This window comes from Anarhichas minor, unplaced genomic scaffold, assembly GCF_050575085.1.
Source record: "Anarhichas minor isolate MPS153535 unplaced genomic scaffold, ASM5057508v1 ptg000018l, whole genome shotgun sequence".
Lineage (NCBI taxonomy): Eukaryota > Metazoa > Chordata > Actinopteri > Perciformes > Anarhichadidae > Anarhichas > Anarhichas minor.
In genome coordinates, this window is record NW_027466464.1 from 9,416,060 (window position 1) to 9,438,295 (window position 22,236).

Consider the following 22,236-nt stretch of genomic DNA (forward strand, 5'->3'; position numbering starts at 1 on the left):
TATGTATAAAATGTATCGTCAATAAAACACGAGACACATCATACGCATTATGAGAAAATTAACCAGATAAATTCAAGTTTTTATTTAATTTAAAACGGTAATCTGCAAAAAACAAAACAATTGCAACTTCCTGTCGAATCTGCGAATGTGTATCTTAAGATTGGTGTTCCTGAGGTTTGTTTTGGTTGAAAAAGCTGCATGACTTTTGTATTAAAGGTAAGGGCCCTTTCAACAATGCAAACAAAATGAATTATGCTTTAATTTTCATTTAACGTTACGGCTGTTTATCTGAGTGAGTTAGTAAAGTGGCCTCCACAGGCACGCATAGCTGAAATTAGGAAAGCTCAGATGATAGCTAGCTAGCTAGCTCGCTAGTTATTGCTTCGTTTGATTATGTACTAACTAAGGCTAACGTTAGCTTTAAAACATGTTAACAGGTTTTCCGTGCTGTTAAGTTATAATCGTCCACAATTTTCCAGCCAGCAAGGGCTTTATTGGCAATGTAATCAAATTAAACAAAATAAAATTGCTATAATCTCTATTATACTATAACTATAACATGCATCACATACATCAGGATTTAAAATGCATACAAACATATCGTATCGAGTAAAAACAAGACGCTTTCCATCATTGCAAATGATGTATTGATAGAAATGTGTTATTGCCCACAGCATGGCGATCCCTATAGCCATCTTGGACTGTGATCTGCTCTTACATGGTCGAGGCCACAAGACCCTGGACCGCTTTGACCTGGGCTCTGTCCCAGACACTGTCCTCCTCTCGCAATTTGGCTTCCCCAGAGAGTTCATTCTGTATCTGGTGGAATTACTCCGAGAGGTTAGTATGTGCTCATCCTCAGTTTTTTAATAATCCCATCCAGTTATCTGTCATATTTAAATGTGTTTATGCATGATGTGGATGTGTTTCTGTGCATCAGGCTCTCTGCAGACGGACACAGCGGTCCAGAGCCATCAGTCCTGAGGTCCAGGTGTTGGCTGCTTTGGGCTTCTACACATCTGGCTCGTTCCAGACATCTATGGGAGACACTATAGGGATCAGCCAGGCATCAATGTCAAGATGCGTGTCCAACGTGACCAGAGCCCTGGTGGAGAAAGCTCCCCAGTTCATCATGTTCAACAGGTGCGATACTATGCTGGATTATAGAAGCAGACAACATATTAAAAACATTAAGAATAGGGAGACAAATTACAATAACAGCCATATTTATGTTTCACATACAGAGATCCCTCCAGCACAGAGCAGTTTCAGAGGGTGGCAGGATTCCCAGGAGTACTGGGTGTGCTGGACTATGTTCAGGTTTACTATATTTTACTGTATTAAAACTTTGAACACTTTGTACACAAGTGACAGCCTGACTCATATTGTTTCCACCTCATCTCCAGGTCACCATCAAAGCTCCCAACAGCGAAGACTCGTCATACGTGAACAAGAAGGGGTTTCACTCCGTGGGCTGTCAGCTGGTTTGTGATGCCAGAGGGTTGCTGCTCAGCGCAGAGACACACTGGCCTGGAGGTCTCAGAGACAAGGATGTTCTAGAAAGATCTGCTCTCCACAAACAGCTGCAGGACACAGAGGAGGGCTGGCTGCTGGGTGAGATGTGCATTTCAACATCACTTTTTAGTCTGAAAAGGTCCAGCGAAGGATTATTCCCTATTCCTAGTCCTATTCTCTTTCCTAGGTGACCGTCGTTACCCTCTAAGGAAGTGGTTGATGACCCCGGTCGACTGCCCAGAGTCTCCTGCAGAGTTTCAATACAACCTGGCCCACACGGCTACACACGAGATAGTGGACAGAACCTTCAGAGCCATCCAGACCAGATTCAGATGTCTGGACGGCACCAAAGGATACCTACAGGTACTTTTCTATGCTAAGCTAACCTCTCCCTGTAAAATATAAAAGTACACAGAGCAGCATCGTACTGAGAGCAGTGTCATCCAGCTATCGTGTCTCCTCTCTTGTCCTGCAGTATTCTCCAGAGAGGAGTTCGTCCATCCTGCTGGCCTGCTGCGTGCTCCACAACGCCTCCCTGCAGTCTGGATTAGACGCCTGGACTCTGGAGAGAACCGACCCCCTGGAGCAGCCCGAGAGCCTCGAACAGAGACCCGAGGACCGCGACAGCCAGGCAGAGGACCTCCGAAAACAGCTAATACTCAAACACTTCAGCTGAACTGCTGGTCGAAAAGGAAACAAGACTAAATCAAGACTGGGACCTTTTTTTTTTTTTTTTTTAACAAATGACATAAAAGTCGCATTTGAAGCAAGAAAGTCCACAGACACAGTGTTGCTGATGCAGGTTTTTTATATTTTGCTTGTTTCTACTCTACTGACTACACTAAGATAACATAGTTGTATATGGAGGAACATGCAAGACGCTATACAACAAACCAAGACAACATTAAACCCAAACACATTTGAAATAACTGCAATCGCTGGAAAGTGCTTGATTACTTCTCCTCAAAACATTTTCACGAAGAGGTACGAATAATCAAGCACTCCCTGGTGTTTTACAACTATTTGAACTGTGTGCAGCTGCTGTGTTGTCAAAGTTTCTTTACAAGTGGAAAAAGTCACCCTCCCTTTATTTTTACCCCCCCCCTCTCATTTACATATCCTTTCCCCAAAAAAACAATTTTCTCAATATTTTTCTTTCCCAAGTGCTTCCACAGGTTAAAATCTTGGACTATGTCACAATACAAAACCAAGGCCCTTATTTACAACAACTGCACATTAGGTCGTCATTATTTATGTACACCGGTGCTTTAAGACTGTTGTGGGTGAGAATGACTGGACATCTGTGCAACGGGCTGCAGTCACATGATGTTCCTTGTGTACACACACAGTATGAGGGACACAAAATGAAACAGGTACAGAGATGAATAACAAAAACTGTTAATTGCAATGATAAAAAAAAATAGGATTTCTGAGTATTTCATAATTGATAATTGTGATTATGTCCTCAATGATTTGGACTGGATTTCTCTCACATTTTCAGAATAGTGGTGAAGAAAGACTTTTTGTAAATGTCCCAATGATCCTTCAGATTGTGGCGAGAACAAAGCTAGTGGTGTTTTAGTTCCTGGAATGTATTGGTCCCCTGATTGGCTTCATCAATATATACACACTTTCTACAAACAGGAATAAATACAACACACACTGCTGTCGCATGAGCACATTGAGCATCTGCGTTTGAGATGTTTCCTCCGCTGCTTCGTTTTGAGTATGAATTTATGACAGGGAAATATCTACATGAGGCGCTAATGTCAAATGTTTTCATTAAAAATTTCTGTGGCTAAAAATGAGTTTGATTGTACACGCTAACGCCGTTTTTTAAATTCATGAGGGAACAAAAAAGACCTTTGTAGCTTTTCATGCGACAGCAGTGAAACATAAACACTGTATTACAGTTAAAAGACACAAACAGATCATGTCAAAGTTTTACACTCCATGAAACAGCATGTCAACTACACACCATCGTGTAAAACTTCATCATCCTAAAGGCCAAAACACAACGTACAATTCCTTTTTTTTTTTTCTTGCATAAAATAAATATGCTCTTTTTTTGATGCTCTGAATATATTATAAGTTGTATTTTGTTTTTTTTTTGTAAACATTATTTAGAAAAACATAAGACAACTAACTTTAAAAACACGTTCAGTATTTCTTTTTTTTTTGTTGCATAAATTAAATATGCTCTTTTTTTGATGCTGCAAATATATTACATATACAATTTTTAATCCCATAAAAATACTTTTATGTCATGTTTCCTAACCTCTGTCAGGACCCCTTTAACAGTCCTTTGTTGTGAAGAAATTTCCCAAATGATGCTGGATTTGAACTTCAGAGATGAATTTAAAAAGTGGAAGAATATAACGTACTATATGGTTTGCCAGGCATGTGAAATAAAGTATTTCCCCCCCACATAAATCCTGAACATTGATCCAGTTTATGATTGTTTAAAAGTAAACGGGATGTAATCTAGTTCGAGTTACATTTCCAGGTTTGTAGCTGCGTGTGTGGGCTTTAGCTTTAAGGCCGAGTTGGTCATATTTCTGAAGTGGAAGGCACTTTTAAAATGGCACAGCCTCCTTTTTAAAAGGATGTGTTCATTTCCATGATTTAATTTTGTAACATGTTAGTAGCACCACATGTTGCGTTCATTATGTGCCGTTACTAACGATTCTTCCATTAGTTGATTGACAGAAAAGGAATCAAGAAAAAAAACTCTAGTTCCAGCTTCTCTAATGTGAGGATTAATTGATTGATCACAAAAATAACCAAACTAATTGTTAGTTGCAGCCCTTTGTCAACATACGCCGTGTGACTGCTTAAAGAAAAAAAAGAGCGCCTTGGAAGTAACATACATCTAATACCTCAAATACATCACATAAACTCCCACAGTGGTCTGTCAAGTATCCATTTACTTGTATTTATGTTCATGAGTTCTCAACAGGTGTATTCTGTGTATCTCACAACATTAAGACCACATTTCCCGTAAAGCAAAAAGGATGTTTCTTCAGGTCTGTCATGACAAGATGAGATAAAACTCTTATCACATGATCACAGCTTCAGTGGCTCATATCGGCCTTCTTTTTGGCGAACGGTCGCACTAGTTTGTGGTGATATTTTCTATATTATCATATTTAAGCCCCTATGTTTAATGGATCTAAAATATTCTTCACGACTTTTTTTGAATGAAGTATTAACAGATACTATATTTGAATGCATAAAAGTTGGAATTTCAATAAGATGGTCTCTTTAAAATCAAGTCTATTCAGGTGTAGCAGAGTCCGTTTACGTGGAGCGCCGCGTGTCGTGCAGGCAGAATACAGACTGTGGAGGACTGAAGGAGGTCTTGTCCCGTGTCTCACTAGAAGGGGTGATGGTGGACTGAGATTCTGGTCCAGTTTGGCAGAGGAATCTGGAGGTTTCGGGCTTTTTAAAGGGGGTTCGAGGTTAGAAGTCATGGGAGGAGTCGTCAGGCTGTGTCGTAAACCTCGGAGACGCCTTCTGGTTTTGTTTCTCTGAGGAGAGAAGAGAGGCACTCTGTTAATATTGAGAGGACAACAACAGTTCTTTGACACAAAGAGATCATATACATATATATGTTCTACCTCCGGTCTGACTCGGGCCCAGCTGTCTGGTTGCTGCTGTCAGCGTCAGCTGTGTATCGGCTTGTCTGGATGTGGTCTGACTGTAGCCGCCCCTCTTCTGATGTCACTAAACTCTCCTCCAATGGAGCCTCTTCGTTGTAGAAGAGCAGGCTGCGGGAACGGACTGTGACACACAAACATATTCATCATTCTCATGTCATTTATGCCTCTAGGGGCCACTAGCATCTTTATCCACCTTCCTGCTTCATGTGCTTTTATTTTGGAGTCATATTATTTGCCGTAGTACAAATAAACAAACTTTAAACTTTAGATCAAGTTTCTTTTATAAAACACGGTCTTTGTTATTAATCCTATCCTCTATCTACAAGTACTAAAGTTCATTCTCATTATCTTGGGGTTGCTGAAAGGCATTATGGGAAATGTATGACACTGTAAACTAAAGGAAAGGTTATGGGTGCATTCAAAACATTTTAAATTAATTTCTATAATGGTGTTGAATGATCGGTATTTGTAGACCTACCCTGACTGGTGGTGTAGAGGTCCGCCGTCGGAAGTGGAGGAGAGGACGGATGGGAGGAAGAGGAGGAGGAGGACAAAGAGGAGGTGTGAGTGAGGAAGGAGAGAGGGGAGAGGCAAGGAGAGAAGGAGCCCAGCACCAGGACGAAACACACGGCCACCATCTGCACACAGAGAGGTGCAAAACACTTAGTGAACAATCACGAACATAAAAAAAAAACAGATTCAGAGGTTAATGAAGTCAACTACATTTACCATGAGGCATGTCCCTGTTTGAGTGGAGGCCATTTTACAAGAGCGGGGGATCACCTTTCCTGAAACCAACGACTGAAGCTTCTGGAGCTGCTGAAGGAGAGACCTAGAGAGACAGAGAGATCCGTTAAAGAGCGAGGAAGGAAGGCAGAGGAAAGTTCTTTCCCTGAATTGAGCCTCACCTCGAGGAAGTCACCTTATATTTCCCGAAGCCCCTGCAGCTAATTTCTCTCCTTGTGTACTTTAAAGTCAACTTCATCCACTTGATTTACTGTTGCGGTGTCAATGAGCCAGCGTGAGTACAGAGAACAGCGGAGTTGGACGGACTGCACCAGTGAAACCAGTAGAACGAAGTCTATCAGTGGGATCTGGAGAGCAGGGTTCTGATGGTATGAGCTGTGAGGACCCTCTCTGACCACTAAGCGGAGACAGAGGCCCAGACACCGGCCCCTCAGCAAAGTCAGTCAGTCGTTTAATCCGTTAGACTCTAAACCAGACAATAAACCGTCGCTCTCTCAGGACCTTTGATGTGAAACCACAGAGATTAACCGCTGAAGTTCCAACGCTTCCAAAGCTCATGCAGGTTGACTCGGTGATGATTGTGTGTGTGTGTGTAAGTATTCAGCACAAGAATGGAAAATCTGAATTAAGTCATTACATGAATGTTTTTTTTTTTTTTTTTTTAAAGGAGCTAGGCTAGCAGTTTTCCCCTGCTTCCAGTGTTTGTGCTAAGCTAGGCACATTTCAAGTTCCTATCAATGTGACTCTGGGAGATAAAGTCCACAGTTCAAGACTTTTTAATACATATTTAACACTACATGGAGGTGGGCTTTATTTTTGTACAACAAATGAACCAGTAGCGCTAAGTGGACTTGCAGTTTTGCACGGAGAACAAAACGACCACTAATAACGGCATTTGGGGAATTTTTAGGAACGAGGAGCTTAAATTAACTTCATTTGTTTAAAAAACTTCTTCTTTTTTTTCAGCCCTGCACATATTCTGGACTTTATGTGAGAGTGAGCGAGCTGACTCATGTTCCCCAGTTTGCGCCAACTCATTGTTCCTCTGTGTGGTGGTTTAACATATTCATCAGTGTGTGTGTGTGTGTGTGTGTGTGTGTGTGTGTGTGTGTGTGTGTGTGTGCGCGTGGTGGGGCGGGAGGGGGGTTTGCCTTCCATGATGAAAGCTACTGTTAACTTTCAGCTGTAATGACAGGCTCAGGCTGCCACAGACAGACAGACATAGAGACAGACAGACCCCCCCCCCCCCCCCCCCCCCAGCCCTCTTCACCACCACACCCACACCCACCCACCCGCTCCTGGATAATAGCAGATTGGTTTCATATCGTCGTAATAACAGAGGAGCAGGGTGAGTCTACACTTTGCTTATGGAGCAGACAAATTTATGTTTAGACTCTCCGAGTAACACGCTGCATAAGAACTGTAGAAGTACAACGGCAAGACAGCACTAATGTTAGCCGGTGTGTGTCTGTGTGTGTGTGTGTGTGTGAGAGCCTCACCTGTTGGCGGTCTCCAGGTTTTCTACTTTTATCCACAGGTCGCTGTTTTCTGACGTGTAGCTGTCCACCCTGACACACACACACACACACAAAAGGACACAGATCTTTGTCAGATTTAACATTTTAATGCACACAGCTTCATTTACTGAATTCATTGTGACAGTTGAATTCCCCTATCGATCCTATTTTGCACGCAGTTGGATCTGCAGGATGTCCTCTCCCTCCTGCTAGTCCTATATCTAATATCGGCGAAACATCTTCTTAATCTCGTGCTCCATCCCTCATAATCCTCCTGATCTCCACCTATACGTTTGGTCTGAATACGGCTCATTCATACACATTCCTTTCAGCGAGTCGTCCTGCTGTTTTTCACTCTGCAGAGATCCTCCAATAATCCTGTCCTCGTGTCCAAAAAGAAAACATGAACACAAAGAAAGAGGACGATTCCTCCCCCTACTCTAATGGGATTAGTAGGACATTTTGTCACCACCTGTATGAACCTCTGTGGGTGCTTTCTGCTCAGAAATAAGCAAGCCCACATTTTCACCTCCCCTTCCCTCTGCCCCATGTGTTCAGCAGGTTACTGGAGTCCTTCCACAGCATATATACATATATATATATATATATATATATATATATATATATATATATATATACATATATATATATATACATATATATATATATATATATATATATACATATATATATATATACATATATATATATATATATATATATATATATATACATATATATATACATATATATATATATATATATATATATATATATATATGTATATATTTGGTCCTTCAATATTTGGTCACTGTGCCAATAACAGCAGGGTAAAGTCGGTAAAGGTTGTCGAACCAATTTGAACTACTCTAAATCATTGTGGCCACTGATGTACTGTAGTAGAGTTTCTATTTGACTTTAATGAGAAAAGAAGGGTTCGGAAATCACAAAAAGTCCGCCAGATATAAAGGTAAACCAAAAAGGAGTGGAAAAGGAGTGGAAACACGGGGACAAAGAGGTTTTCCAAAGGCTTACTTTTTCTCCAGACATTCCACGTACTCTTTCTTCTTCCTCCGACTCTCCTGAGCGGAGATCTGGGTAGAGAAACGGAAAAAATATCAGCGAGACTGCTAAGTCTGTGAGACGATTTCTATTCTGCAAACCTTTCCTATTGCTACACACCCACGCGTGCTCAGATGGATTTGCTGCCTCAATAAATGCTTTGTTTGTTAATCAATTATGTTTCTGTTTCGCTCTCTTGTCCAAGCTTACCGATGCCAGAAAAGACTCAAAGCTTCACAAAGGTGCGGTGTTTACCTTGTTCTTAATCTTCCGTCGGACCCTCTTCAGCGCCTTCTCTTCGCTCTTAGTGAGAGGAAGTTTGTTGGGTACTGGGTAGCCCTCAGCGACCAGGGTCCTCTTCTCTTCTTCTGTCAGCAAGAGGGGTCCTGAACCCTGCAGCTTCTGCACGATCAAACAAAGCACTTCATCGATATAGTTACAACCGTTAACATTGAAGATTTGGTCACACATAGTGTGTAATCAAACAAATGTGAGAAAATCTGCTGAATCAGACAAAGTCCGACACTGAATTGATTGGATTTAATTCAATGGGCCCCGATCTTGTGAGCAGACTATCAGACTGATTTAACCTCATGATGACAGCTTAAAGTTGAGCTTAAAGATGCGTAGTTGTGCTCTTTCACTCACATGCGGCGCAGTGAGGAGAGGTGAGGAAGAGATGGCTGTGGAAGAGGAGGTGGAGGAGGAGGAGGAGGAGGAAGAGGAGGAGGAGGCTCGACCTCCTGGCCTCTGTTGTGGTTGAGGGGAAGACGGCGGCAGAGCGAGGTGCGGCGAGGACGGCGGGAGGGAGCCGTCGCTGTCGCCGTGGTTACTGCTGGGCGGGGTGGGCGGGAGCTGGAGAGCGTCGTCTGAAAGGAGACGAGGGAGGTGAACGGGTGCTTCTACGATGAACTCCCTTTGCTTTGACCACTGAGCTGATGCAGGAAATAGGTCCATTAACAGCTCCAAATGTAATGGTTCATTCTGAAATCTCAAACATTGGACAGATGAAGAGAGTTTCTGTCCTCATGCATGAGAAGACAAGTTCAGGGGTATAAAAACCCACAAATGACTTTTTTGTTTCCTTTATAACATATTGCTTTGTGGGGATTGGATACATTTGTGTCACTTCCTGGGTTGACCTATGGTACCACTGTAACATGTGTGTGTGTGCGTGTGTGTACCGGTGGGCAGGCTGAGGTACTGTCCAATCTCTCTGGGTTCGTTTTTGATGGCGACTGGCTTCCCGCTGTCTTGACTGGGCTCCTGCAGAAACACACCAACAACAACAAAAGCTGCCGATGAGACGTCGCTTTTGAAAAAAAATCGACAACGGCATCATTCGGATCGTTTTGCCGGGTGGATGCTAACCGTGCGTTTCCATGGCGACCCTCTGTGTGGGGGGGCAGCGCTTAATATGAGAGGCGGGCCTTCGAGAGGCTGAGGATCTAACCTTTGACCCACATCCGGCTCCTCCTGTTTCACCAAGATGGCCGACAGGTCCTGACTGAAGCTCCATTCAAACTCTGAGGGGGGAAAAACAAAATCAAACTTATCAAACTTTTCCAAAAAGCAGAATAAACTTGCAGGACCTTCAGGGAGGTCTTCCAATGGGAAGTAACCGCTGGCTTATAAATCACACTCTCAAAGAGCTTCCCCAAAACATTTGAACGCTTCCTGACAGAACTGGTTATTACAGGCTGCCGGACGACGTCGCTCTGGCAACTGCGGTGCATAATTTGTCTCCAGCGAGTGAGTTTTCTACCCTGAAATAAAAGATGGGCTGAACCAGCAACTCGTCTTCGGCGTCCCTCCTGAGAAAAGAAACGGCCCTTTAAACACTGCAGAAAATACGCATAGTCGACCCAACAATGAGGACGGAGTGCAATTTTAAAAGGTGGTTCCCCAAAACACAATGAGGACATTTATAAGAGCATCTCACAGCTACTGCATTGTTTAGTCTGCTGTGAGCTGCAGGAAGTATTTTAAGGGCGTAAATGCCACAGCGGGGCTGCAGGAAAACTAGTCACAAGCACTCCTGGTGTATTTGGTGTCCTGCCGACTTTTCCTCAAAAGGTCCAGAGCAGCATTCTGAAGATTAGTTTACTTATCACGAGGAGTAATACTCAGCTTGTGTTTGGGCATTGTCGTCCACTCAAAAAGAGTTTATACCGATGATGGGTCTACCAGATGTGAATATTGAATGTATGCTTTCAAAGGTGAGCTGATTATGCTGCAAAGTAACCTCATTAGGAAGAAGTCCACAAAAACAGTCGATATCAAACGTTTCTAACTTAATATTGAAAAGGAAACAGACATTTTTAGAGCTGATTAGTAACAAAAAAAGAGCTACAGGTAGAGAGGGAGGAGTGTGAGTCAGCATTTAAAATTTTTTAGAATAAGACACGAGCACCAGGACAGAGTAGACACTTTGATGTTTGCCACAACACACACACACACACACAACCAAAAAGAGCTCCCATGGTGTATGGAAAGAGAGCAGTAGCAGTTTAACAAGACGGGTGCTGCTCCTGTGTGTGTGTGTGTGTGTGTGTGTGTGTGTGCTGGGAGTGAACGTCATTTTAATCACCTCCTGGTTTCCTAGCAACATGTCTGCTGGTAAAATGCTGTGAAGTTTACAAGCTGAGTGTGCTGGGTGGAAGCAGAGGGAGGTGTGTGTGTGTGTGTGTGTGTGTGTGTGTGTGAGAGAGCTTCATCCCGTCATCACTTCAGCGGGGATCAGCTGTATCATCGCAATCTTCTCATTAGCCCATTAGAGAAGGTGGTGCTATCTGTGTTGTTTTTTTAAGCTCAGTTCCTGGTCGGTGATTTGTTTGGTCTGCGCGATGTCGGCTGGCATCTCCAAAACGTCTGGTTTTGTCCGAGCAACAGTCCACAACTCAAATATAGTCGGCGTGCACTCATACAAAACAAGAGAAAAGCAGCAAATCCTCACATATGAGCAGGAATAGGAAATGAAGAGACATGCAGTGCAACTCTTTCTGCAGACCTCCAATATGTCATTCGTCATTGGTGGTGGTGATTCTTACTGATTACATATTTAAATAAATTGGTAGTAAAATGTGCACTCAGTTTTGGGGTGGATCCATCGTTCACGTATATATTTCCCACATGCTCTCTGTAAGCGAGACCCTCAGAGGCTTCTCCTAATGAGGCCGTCCCTGCTGCTTAGTCTGGGCCTCGTTAAGCCCGCTGCCCTTGTTAAGCCAGTGCTTGATTGGCCGCCCTCGACCACCATCTTTTAATGAATACCAGAAGCTGCTGGCCAATGCATATAGGGAGGTTGTGCATTCGTGTATGCAGGGATTCAAAAGAATACGTTTTCTTTCGGTCCTTCATATTACCATCGTAACACTCCATAAATACTATGAGGTGTACACAGTTTCCATGTCATCGTATGGACTGCGGCTGACAGAGCTTTGGTTTGCAGGTTGACTTGATTAAAGCGTAATCGATACAAGCCAGGTTCAAACATAACGGCAGGAAAAAGGATGCTTTCTAAGTAATGTAGGGACAATGAAGTGAAGTGAGAAACATGATAAATACCCAACAATTAAAAGTAAAATGTATATTTGAGCTCAACATGAAGTTCTCTTTTCTTTGTATTTTTTCCCCCGTGTAAGTAAATGTAAAAGATGCTGTGATGAAAGTAATAGAGTAAAACCTGATCCTCTGCTCTCTCTACTTTATGGGATCTCTTTGGATGCTGCTAGTAAACGACAGTCTGCCTATGAGGCTAGTAAAGCCAGGTAAGACGTCCTATCGCGGAATAATGGCTAATGACCAAAGGCTCCTGGCAGTCACAGGGGGCTGACGCAGGAGAGGTGGCGACTGCGTTTGATCACAGTGGGACGGCAGGATTATTACAACAATAGATTGGAGCGACGCAGTAGGAGCTGCAGTAAAAAACATGCAGCGAGAACTAAGACCACAGGCTGAGAGGGAAACAGGAGAAGTTAACGGCCATGAATCCCACCAAGCAACACGTTTAAAAAGGGCTGAAGATGATGTGAAAACGCCGACTGCTTCTCCAAACGTACCAGTGGTGTGACACAACAACTGTAGCTACATACTTCCGACTCCAACCTCAGAAAATGCCGCCATGAAGACGACAACGCGTGACTGGATAAACCCCCGCAGCTGCAGCAGTCTTGTCAAAATACGCCTCGTGCCAAAAAATATCAGCTAACAGTCCAGCTGTTTCATAAGAGAAAAACGTGATCAAAGCAGAGTGCTGAATCTGAAAATGAAAAAACACGCCGTTCCAAATGTGGAGTTCTACATCCTCAAATCAGAGAGCAAGAGCGGCATTCAACAGGTGCAACCCTACTGGAGACCTTATGGTGCTTCAAACCTCTACATATATATATATATATATATATAATATATATATATATGGATGCACCAAAGTAGAGATGTAACATTGGTGGAAAGAAAGTATCCCAACGGTTTTTAGCCAGGCTTTGTGGAGCAGATACAGGTTGTGAAATTAATTTTGGATTAAGTTCAATATCAAATATCCTGGAATAGATTTAAATACATACGATGTGTGTTTGTGTGTGTGTGTGTGTGTGTCCTCCATATGTGAGCCTGAGACAACAGCTCTGCAGCAACACATGGAGGCAATGAACGAGAAAGTATTGAAATATATAAACTACCTTGAAATCAAAGCTGTCTAAATGTTTTGTTTCATGAGGTCATATATTATGTTGATGGTTAGCGGTTTAATGTGTCGTCCTGTTTGCTTTGGCGTGAGCGTAACTTTACATTCTAACTAAAGCCTATACGTTCGGTTTGATTCTAATTCCATTGATTCAGTCCGCCGTAATTGTATTCTCTCTAAAGAGCAAAATATGATCTGTGTTAATATTGTAGCTCACAGCATTTAAGTGGAAACATAAAAGTCGTTTTTTGACGTGAGATAGACTTTTCTTTTGGTATTCTGGAAATCCGTGTAATCTGATATCCACACCAATGAAGCAGCGGATTTAATTGGATTAAGGGAAAAAAAAGAGAAGGAGAGAGATAGAAAACAGAAGTAAGCGAGTGAGAAAGATATAGACAGGAAGACGAGAGAGAGAGAGAGAGAGAGAGGGAGAGAGAGAGAGAGATAACCTGACAAAAGAGAGAGTTTCCGCTGGCTTCGGCTAAAGCTGCAGACTCAAAACCATATGCTTGTCATAGCGTTGTGTGAGTCCGTGTGCGTGTGCGTGTGTGTGCGTGTGTGTGTGTGTGTTAGGTGGGCAGGGCTTAGCTGGAGGAAAGCTGCTCAGACAGGGATCCTGCCGCTCAGACAGCAGGATCCCTGGGACAAATGGAGAACAGACAGCATGCAGACAGTGAGACAGACAGGTAGCGACACAGACACAGGTGGAGATAATGAGGCGGATGAGTCTGAGAGCAGCACAGAAACGTGCAGGATTCATATACTGTGCTGCAGTAGACACTTGTCTCTGCAAGCACCTCTTACATTAAATATAATAGATATGGATTAAGCCCATCATCACACATATTATATGTCAGACAGCGGTTTCAGCCAATCAGGGTGTATACTATTTGACAGACGGGGGTCAAACTGCATGTTAAGCATGACATCATGCAGCCACTGAGCCAAGACGATAAGGAACCAGACTCAACATCAGCAGCAGAGTTTTGATTGGCTGTGCGCTCTTCTCTAAATAGTTAGAAACTAAGATAAGATTGTTTTTTAAGGAATAGGACGACCTACCAGACTCATGGTCCATTTGGATTGACAGGGCTGGGCTCTGGGGGGCGGAGTCTTCGCTTAAAGAGTAGCTGTGTTCTGCTTGAATATCTGTGAGGTTCAAAAGCCCTTTTTTTCAGACATGGAAAACGTAACATTGCTGTGCTCATCAAGCTGTTAAATGAGTGCCGTGTATTGCTCATCCAGGTGTCACGTAAATGTTCCTCACGGCTCTATTCACACACGCTAGAAAATGTAAATATCGCCTAAAAATCATGTTGTTGTTTTTTTATCCCTTTCTCCAATCGTTTTGTTAAAGACACTGATTTGTTGTGGTGCTGCATGCTGATTGGCCGGACAACAGTTTCAGACCCATCACCTGTGAGGTGAGGGGTAGATGGTTGAGGAACAGGAGTTTTGGAAGTCACAGATTTTGGCAACAGAAACTGGCTCTCATATGGTGGAATTCATCCTCTATCGGGAAGACTGAGCCGCAGTTTTAGCTTTTTGAATCAAACTAAATAATGAGATCGGGTTGTTTTTTTTCCACTCAGACATTGGCTGCTGAGTGGAACAACTGGCTGCTGCACTGCTGGAGGCTATCAGGGGAAACATGGTCATCCAAATGTGACAATTAGTATTATTGTTTGGGCCTAAAAGCGCAGTGGTTTGGGATTGGAAAGGGTTCCACCAACCGACATGTACCTGCTGTGAGATTGTTATAGCTGCATTGGCAATAACTGTGAACTTTGGAGAAATGTTATTGGAAGGAGCGACCGCTGGTGCAAAAAAAAATATGATTAACACCGCGAGGAGCTGTGAGGAAAGTGGCGTGTGTGTATATTCTTTTAATGACCTGTCACAATAAAAGAGGAGCTGACCTGGGCTGCTGTCCTCTATGTCCATGTGTAACGGCGAAGGTCTGTCTGCCAGAAGGGGCCGCTCTAATAGATGGTCGTCAAAAAAACTGCTGAATAATTCACTGCTGAAGTCGTCCATCTGGTCACCTGAGAAAGGCTGGAGAGCGTGGAGAGAAACATGGAGACATTCTATTCAGTAAAATAACGGTTTTCCAAAGGATGAGGTTTTACCTTTATGGGAGAAACCAATAATCTAATCTATACATGATACACTTAGCATATGTGGTCTCTGCAAGACTGGTGACTGTTAATCAACTCCTTCTCTCCTTCGATTCGACCTCAGACTATCTGTCCGAGTCCAGACAACCCAGGCTGTGCTGATGGCATGACGAGTCATTCAGTGGGAAACAGCATTGATAGATTCATCCTCAGTCTGGATGAGATGAGTCACTGAGCTGAGAGATGAGGTTCTGGGAGCCTGGGACAGCATGGTGCTCTGATTTCACCGGTTTTAACACACATACAAACACACACACGCACACAATATGAGTCACCCTGTTCTTGAGCAAACATGCATGAAGCGCACACACACACACACACACACAGAGATGGGTTGGAACCAATTGAATACGCAAGTAAACTCTGCTTGGAAGCTTCTCAGGCAGACACAGCATGAACAAAAAGAGGTTTACATGTTGTATTCCTGTAAATGAACTTAAACTCTTCTCCAAAAAACTGCCAGAAGTGTCGCAGCGGATTAAATCAGTCCAGTAGCAACAATAACGACACGACGGATAATAAATACGGAGCTGAATTCAATATGTTTTGGGATCAACGATGGAGGAATTAAAGGTGTTTTGGACCTCTTTGCACGCTACCTACCAAGCACCTTAAATAAAACACGATAATGTTAAGTTTAGACTTTATCGGGCCAAGAAGGCAAATGGTTTTAAACATTCTAGTGCGTAGCTCAGTCGCGCAATTTGATTTATTTGGCTTCACGACACTATTACAAGCTTCAATGCTGCTATTAGCGTCCATCACTGCAGCAGAAATGAGTAGAGTGAGGAAGAGGAAGAGAAGGGATGAAAGTCGAGCAGCTTTACGCTGTGGGTATATGAGTCATGGGAATCACTGTTGATGTGTGTAAGTTCTGCAATATTCCTTATATAGTATTCAAACAAGTCAACAAGCCACATTCACACCTTCACACACGTGTTATCTCAGTGTGTGTGTGTGTGTTTAGGAGGTCAAGCGTGTCTGTGGTGAAACTCTGGGACACATCCAGCTGTCTCATGAAAGCATGTGGAGTAAGCAGACATACACACATGCAGATGGTAGACGTACAGACGGTGGGTAGAATAACAGACAAACAAACGTTTGGACTTTTCTAATTCTCTCACCGAGATCCATTTTGGAATCGTCGACGCGGGAGACAAACGAAATAAAGATGACTGCGTGTTCCGCCGCTGACGCGAACCGGCCTTGAAGCAGTCGCGGCGTGAGCGTTTGTCACGGTAGTTCGCGCTGACAGCGAAGTCGAGGAACCGTACCAACAGAGCTCAGACAAGCCGCTGCTCAACAAAGAGCGCGCGTACACTCCGTCATCCTGCAGCCACACACAAGTGGATACTCGCTCATTCACAAATAAACACCCCCACAAAAATAAATAGTAACACTGACAGAGGCACCTTGTTCTCCTGCTGCATGCTCTTCGCAAGTTAAGCATACAGCAGTACGGACTTTGTGAGGGAAGCTGCAGTATTTATTAATTGACTTAAACAACACAGTACAGTGGTGACCATGTGTCGGTACCCACTCACCTCCAACACACCTGGAGCCTGCGATACAGCTTTCAATCACACACGACTAGCACAGCCCTGCTCCAGGCTAATCTTTTTCTTATCCATCACCTGGCACGAGGAACACGTGCCCACGGCAGATGTTCTTCTTACACCCGACATGTTCAACTATTCCGGTTGATAAGATCTCCTCGTCTCAGGCATGTACAGGATGTTGCATTGATTCAATTGAACTCTCCCTCCCTCTTTCCTGTTTTTTTGAGCCCCTCAAGGATTGATTTAGTCTATAAAAACTATTAAAAACAGCATAAATTATAAGAGAAAAAAGGGAGGAAACAGAATTGCACGCGTTCACAACATCAAACTGTTGCTGTGGCTGTCGCAGCCTCATCGTGTATGCAGATAATACCACATTATTGCCTCACAACAGTGAATTGATGGGAGAAAAGGTCAACACTCAGTGGACCAGTGAATTCAGCGCTGATGCTAACCGGCATCACACCTGCACCGCATCAGTGGTAAATGTCATGTTATGTTGAAACACACACACACACACACACACACACACACACAACAGACGCTGTTATTGTTGCTATATGGACAGGAAGCTTCATGTGTTAAGACGAGCTGGTGAAGGAACAGCTGCAGCCGGTGCGACCGGAGGAACGGAGGGTCTGGACCTTTCATTACCTGGACCCTCTCTGCTGGGAAACAAAGAATCACATTAGGGGAGGAACACACTGTTAAGAAGCCGCTTTTTTTTCTTTTTTTTTTTAAAGCTTATTTCAGTGGTGCTGTGTCATTAGCAGGGGGGGGAAGGGGCCGAGATTGCGAACCACACGGAGAAAGACAGACGCAAAAGGAGTAATTATAAAAGCAGAGAGCGACTCCCTTGTGCCTGTAATTAACAGTGTTGCCTCAACATCTCTCTCTCTCCTCTCCTTTCATCTGGATGCCTCAACTGGTTCAGGTGAAAATCACCAACATTGGTCTGCATGTGAAGAATGAAGAGAAGCACATGGGGGGGGGGATGAACTGGACTGAGAGTGCATGAGGCCAAAAAGATTTGATGTAATTATGGCATGAAAACTGCAGTGGAAACCATCGTAAATTCCTGAGAACATCATGTAAAAGCCAAAGGGAAATGCACTGTAAAAGCTCTTTTTTTTTTTACAAGTCATGTCGTCTCAGAGTCAGACTTCACGTGCCAACTGCAGTGGCTCTGGTTCTGTTTGTTCCAGTTGTTAATATATCGTGGTTTGTGTTACTGTTAGTGTACTTGCAGGTACTATGACTACACCCTGACACATCTTGCGCCATGCTGCAGGAAGCGCTCCGTCATGTTCGACAGACTTCCTCTCAGCATGAATTCACTTTCCCACAGTTAGTACATTTTGCTGCATCAACTACTGTCTACTGCTACTGCTCCATCACAGACAGATGCTTCCGAAAAGATCCCCGTACATACAGTCATACAAATGTTCCAGGAAATTATCAGATAATCAAGCGGCAAATATTTGGATTATCGCTCATTTGTCATAACTTTCCTTGTTCCAGCATCTCAAAAGTGACGATTTGATGCTTTTTCTCGTCAGAGATGATTGCAAATTGAGTATCTTTGGGTTCTGTTCGGTTAGTCGGACATGTTAACATGTTATATATGAATAAAAAAAGGATTTAAGCTATGCAAAAGCACTGGTGTAATCTTTTTATTGAATCCATTGGCAGACGTTTTAACTGCTTTTAAATGAGACATTTAGAAGTCAATAAAAGACGACATGGCTGGTTGAGGACGGAGACTTTTTGCAGTGTAAAATGAAATAGTGAGAGACCTGAAAACATCGTGTCATTATCCTCTAACAGTGGCTGCCACAGATAAGAAAATGGCACTGTTCTCTGTACTGTATTTGGCTTCATGTGGTGGTGTGTGGCTGCAGCGGCTTGGCTGTGCTTGGCTTCACTTGAAACCGAGAGAGGAGCCGAGGTTACTGTGTGTGTTGAGATCTCGAGTGAACTCAGCTATAGTTCATCTCAGTAAAAACAGTAGAAGAGTATTTTTCCTTCACACACACACACACACATACTGCTGCATGCCTGCTCACATTCCAGCAGGCAGCTCGGCGGCCAATCGGCAACGAGCATGCAAATGAGATGGGCGTGTCCTTTTTTAAAAGCTGGAGTACAGGGTCTGAATGGAGAGTAGAATAGAATAGAATAGAAAGGGGAGAACAGAGGGAATAGAACACGAAATGTAGAGAAAAAGCATAACAAGTAGAGGACAGGAAGTCCAAATATTGTATTTTTTTCTACAGATGTGTTTTTCTACAAACATAAAATAGAGAAGAATCAAATAGAATAGACTGACCTCTACTTTGTACGCGTGTGTCTGTTGATCCAAATCTTTACATCGCAAAAAAATATTCAATTTGCAATTATAGAAAACAGAGAAATTGAGAAATCATCCCATTTGAGAAGCCGGAAACCGGAGAGTGTTGCTGCATAACAAATCACATCAATGATTAATTGATTTTTAAATTGAATTTTCTGTCAATCATCCAGTCGGGTTAAAATAATTTGTTTCAGCTCGATCATGACAATAATAAATCAGCACATCCATTTTGTAGGCTGTGGATTTGCCAATTGGCCCTCAGATGTGATCCGCAGAAACTCCTCAAAGCTGACGGTTAATTGAAGGTCAATGTCGCGGTAACGGCGTGACTTTACGATCCCCAAAGAAATTCCCCAGTTCAAATAAATGATGAATGCATCACGAGAATAATGGTTCGGCTAACGAGGTTATCCATGCACGGCCCTTGATACTGTGATAAAATGGCTCAGTGAACACGGTGCACAATTCTAACCAAGGGATACGCACCTATAATAGGAATTGACAGAAGGAATTAATAGAAGTGACTTCATGCTATGCTCTTTTTAGAATATGAAATGTGCTTTATAGCATCTTTCTGCTCCTTGTTTTGGTTTTGAGCCTCACAACTTTACTCTTTTGGTTCACGCTCTATCGTTACAGTCACTTCTAGATCGCCCAGTACGAGCATCAATGACAGAAAGGAGGTCTCATCAGCACCTGTCCATACAACACAACTGCAGATTATAGATTAAGGAGAGATTAAAATATGTAGAAGCATGGCGTGTTGCATTACAGCTAATCCGCCATCCTCAGTGGTACAGCCCAGCCTATAGTGGCTTCACTGCAGAGTGGACTACTTTATTTAGAACAGGAACGGAGGGGGTTTAAACCACGAGCAGACTGCCGGGCTGACTCACTGACTAGAATAGAGGTCTGCTTAAAAAGAAAACTATGCTGTTTAAAAAAAGAAAGAAAAGAGGGACACAGAGTGGAAAAAGAGACAGCTAGTGGAACAGAAACAAAGTACTTTCTGTTGATATCGTGATATTTATCATTAAGCGAATCATTCCACGAATTAAAAGTGCGAAAGCATGGCGTGCGCAGAGGGCACGGCAGTGTACTTTTGGCATTTCGTGGCCGGAGGTGCACCGCACACATGCAGAACACTTGGAAACAGGGTGGGAGGAGGAGGAATACATTGTCATACATTAGTGCCAACGCTCTCGTTACAATTAGATTAGACTGCATCTATATGCAGCAGTGCAGGCTCAGCTCTACCACACAGTATATTAAAGACACAATGGCTCAGGTGCCTCAGGAGATGATACATGCAACAGGTGGTTTTAGAGAGGACTTCAGATTCTTATTGCAACAGTGAGAACTGTGTGTGTGTGTGTGTGTGTGTGCGGATGTTTCAATGCAACACTGATTATTTTGCAGCAGCATTGAGTTGGTGGGACAAGATTTAATTAAAGTATCCACTGTAGCTAGTGGCACGCATGGTTGCAATTTGACAGTGAATAACTGTCTCGGATGCACTTTATCGGAGTAATCTGAGTTTAGTTAATTCAGAGAAGTCAGTGTGGACTAAAAGTTAGACCATGAGGCCATGAAGGCATCTTTAAATGTCTTGTTTTGTCTGACCAACAGTCAGAAAAACACAAAAATAATACTTAATTTCTCATAACACTGGGAGAGTTAATTGAGTTAATTGAAAACTAATGAAGACCATTATAGCCAATGAATGTAGTGTGCACTTGTCAATCAACAGTCTCTCTCTTACACACACACACACCAGCTGTGCTCAAGCCAGATTCTGTCCAGTCTCTCTCTCACACACACACACACACACACACACACACACACCATATTAATAGTCAGGTCTGCAGCTGAGGACTGCAACACCTGCCCGCTGAGTGCACACACACACTCAAGTTAACCAGTAACTCGGCAGCCTGTGTCGTTGTTCCCAGTCACACATACTGGTCTGCACAATTACAGTAAACACACACACGCGCGCACACACACACACGCACGCAGCAGGTTACGAGCCCCGGATGTCAGTTAGGATTTAATAACTGCACCGCCCTCCTGAGGTCCGGCTCCGGGCGGAACAGGCAGCAGAGGTGCGTTTGATTTAAGGCACTTGAGACACTGACAGCTGACTTCCAGCAGAAGAAGAAACAGCCCCGTGTGGGTTATATATATGGAAATAAAGACTGTGGACTGTGGATTTAAATGCAGCACGAACTCACCACATTAGTGAGGAAATCTCCTTCGCTGAGTTCCTCCAGGTCCAACAGGTTGGTGCCGCCGGCCGGGTAGAGTTTCTCTGCCGCCAAACTGTCTAAGATAGACTCCATCATGACTGCCTGTGTGTCTGTCTGCAGCTCACTGGACGGACGCTCAGCAGCTATCTGGACTGGTCGCACAATCCTAAATTCAACTCATTCAAAATGTGGCAATGTCGAAAATTCACATGCTTCTGCTGCTGCTGCGGAGACGTTGCTATCCATCCAGCTGTGTGCGTCTCTCTCTCTCTCTCTCTCTCTCTCTCTCTCTCAATGAATATTCAGTGAAGCCCCGCCCCGTGGTCTCAAATCACGCACACGCCCAAAACACAAACAAAATTATTAATTTTATGTCAAATACAGTCTTTGCAAAAACTTTTAATGTATCATCAGTTGCGAAAATGATGCTATATAATTAAGTACAATGTGTATGTGCGTCTACTTGAGTATTTTATGGAACTTAATACTTCTAATAAAAGATATTGTGTTTTTTATTCCCTTTCATTCTGAATTTCCACTTGATGGATAATTCTTTAACTTAAGTAACATTTTGAATGCAGTTTAACAGATTAATTGTCATATACATTTACTTAAGTGAAGGCTATATGAGTCTTGTTGTGGATTGTGTGGTGTGTACACTCTCCTGTTAGCTTGGAGGGGCATTACAGCTTCATCTTATCATCTCAT

General features: G+C 43.1%; 2 protein-coding genes across 2 annotated transcripts; one reads left to right on the forward strand and one right to left on the reverse strand.

Moving 5' to 3' along the window:
• The first annotated feature begins 126 nt into the window (after nt 1–126).
• harbi1 (harbinger transposase derived 1) lies at nt 127–3,948 on the forward strand. The gene is made up of 7 exons (XM_076094992.1): nt 127–216; nt 675–840; nt 941–1,143; nt 1,245–1,320; nt 1,407–1,614; nt 1,703–1,878; nt 1,991–3,948. The coding sequence occupies exons 2-7, from the start codon at nt 676–678 to the stop codon at nt 2,189–2,191; spliced, it is 1,029 nt and encodes a 342-aa protein (XP_075951107.1). The 5' UTR covers nt 127–216; nt 675; the 3' UTR covers nt 2,192–3,948.
• Nucleotides 3,949–4,747: 799 nt separating this feature from the next.
• creb3l1 (cAMP responsive element binding protein 3-like 1) lies at nt 4,748–21,624 on the reverse strand. Its single transcript, XM_076094991.1, has 13 exons — nt 21,514–21,624; nt 15,110–15,245; nt 14,253–14,339; nt 9,875–10,029; nt 9,688–9,769; nt 9,152–9,372; nt 8,759–8,905; nt 8,477–8,535; nt 7,424–7,492; nt 5,907–6,009; nt 5,656–5,815; nt 5,136–5,298; nt 4,748–5,045 (listed from the first exon to the last, which is right to left on the reverse strand). Exons 1-13 carry the CDS (start codon nt 21,622–21,624, stop codon nt 5,000–5,002), a joined length of 1,539 nt encoding a protein of 512 aa, XP_075951106.1. The 3' UTR covers nt 4,748–4,999.
• Between the last annotated feature and the right edge of the window lie 612 nt (nt 21,625–22,236).

Coding starts and splice junctions, on each gene's coding strand:
- harbi1 (XM_076094992.1), top strand. CDS start 676: ATGGCGATCCCTATAGCCATCTTGGACTGTGATCTGCTCTTACATGGT. Junction 1,144..1,244: donor CAGTTCATCATGTTCAACAG/GTGCGATACTAT, acceptor TTTCACATACAG/AGATCCCTCCAGCACAGAGC. Junction 1,321..1,406: donor GTGTGCTGGACTATGTTCAG/GTTTACTATATT, acceptor CCTCATCTCCAG/GTCACCATCAAAGCTCCCAA.
- creb3l1 (XM_076094991.1), bottom strand. CDS start 21,624: ATGATGGAGTCTATCTTAGACAGTTTGGCGGCAGAGAAACTCTACCCG. Junction 10,030..14,252: donor CCAAATGGACCATGAGTCTG/GTAGGTCGTCCT, acceptor TTCCCCCCTCAG/AGTTTGAATGGAGCTTCAGT. Junction 9,770..9,874: donor GGTCGCCATGGAAACGCACG/GTTAGCATCCAC, acceptor GTGTTTCTGCAG/GAGCCCAGTCAAGACAGCGG.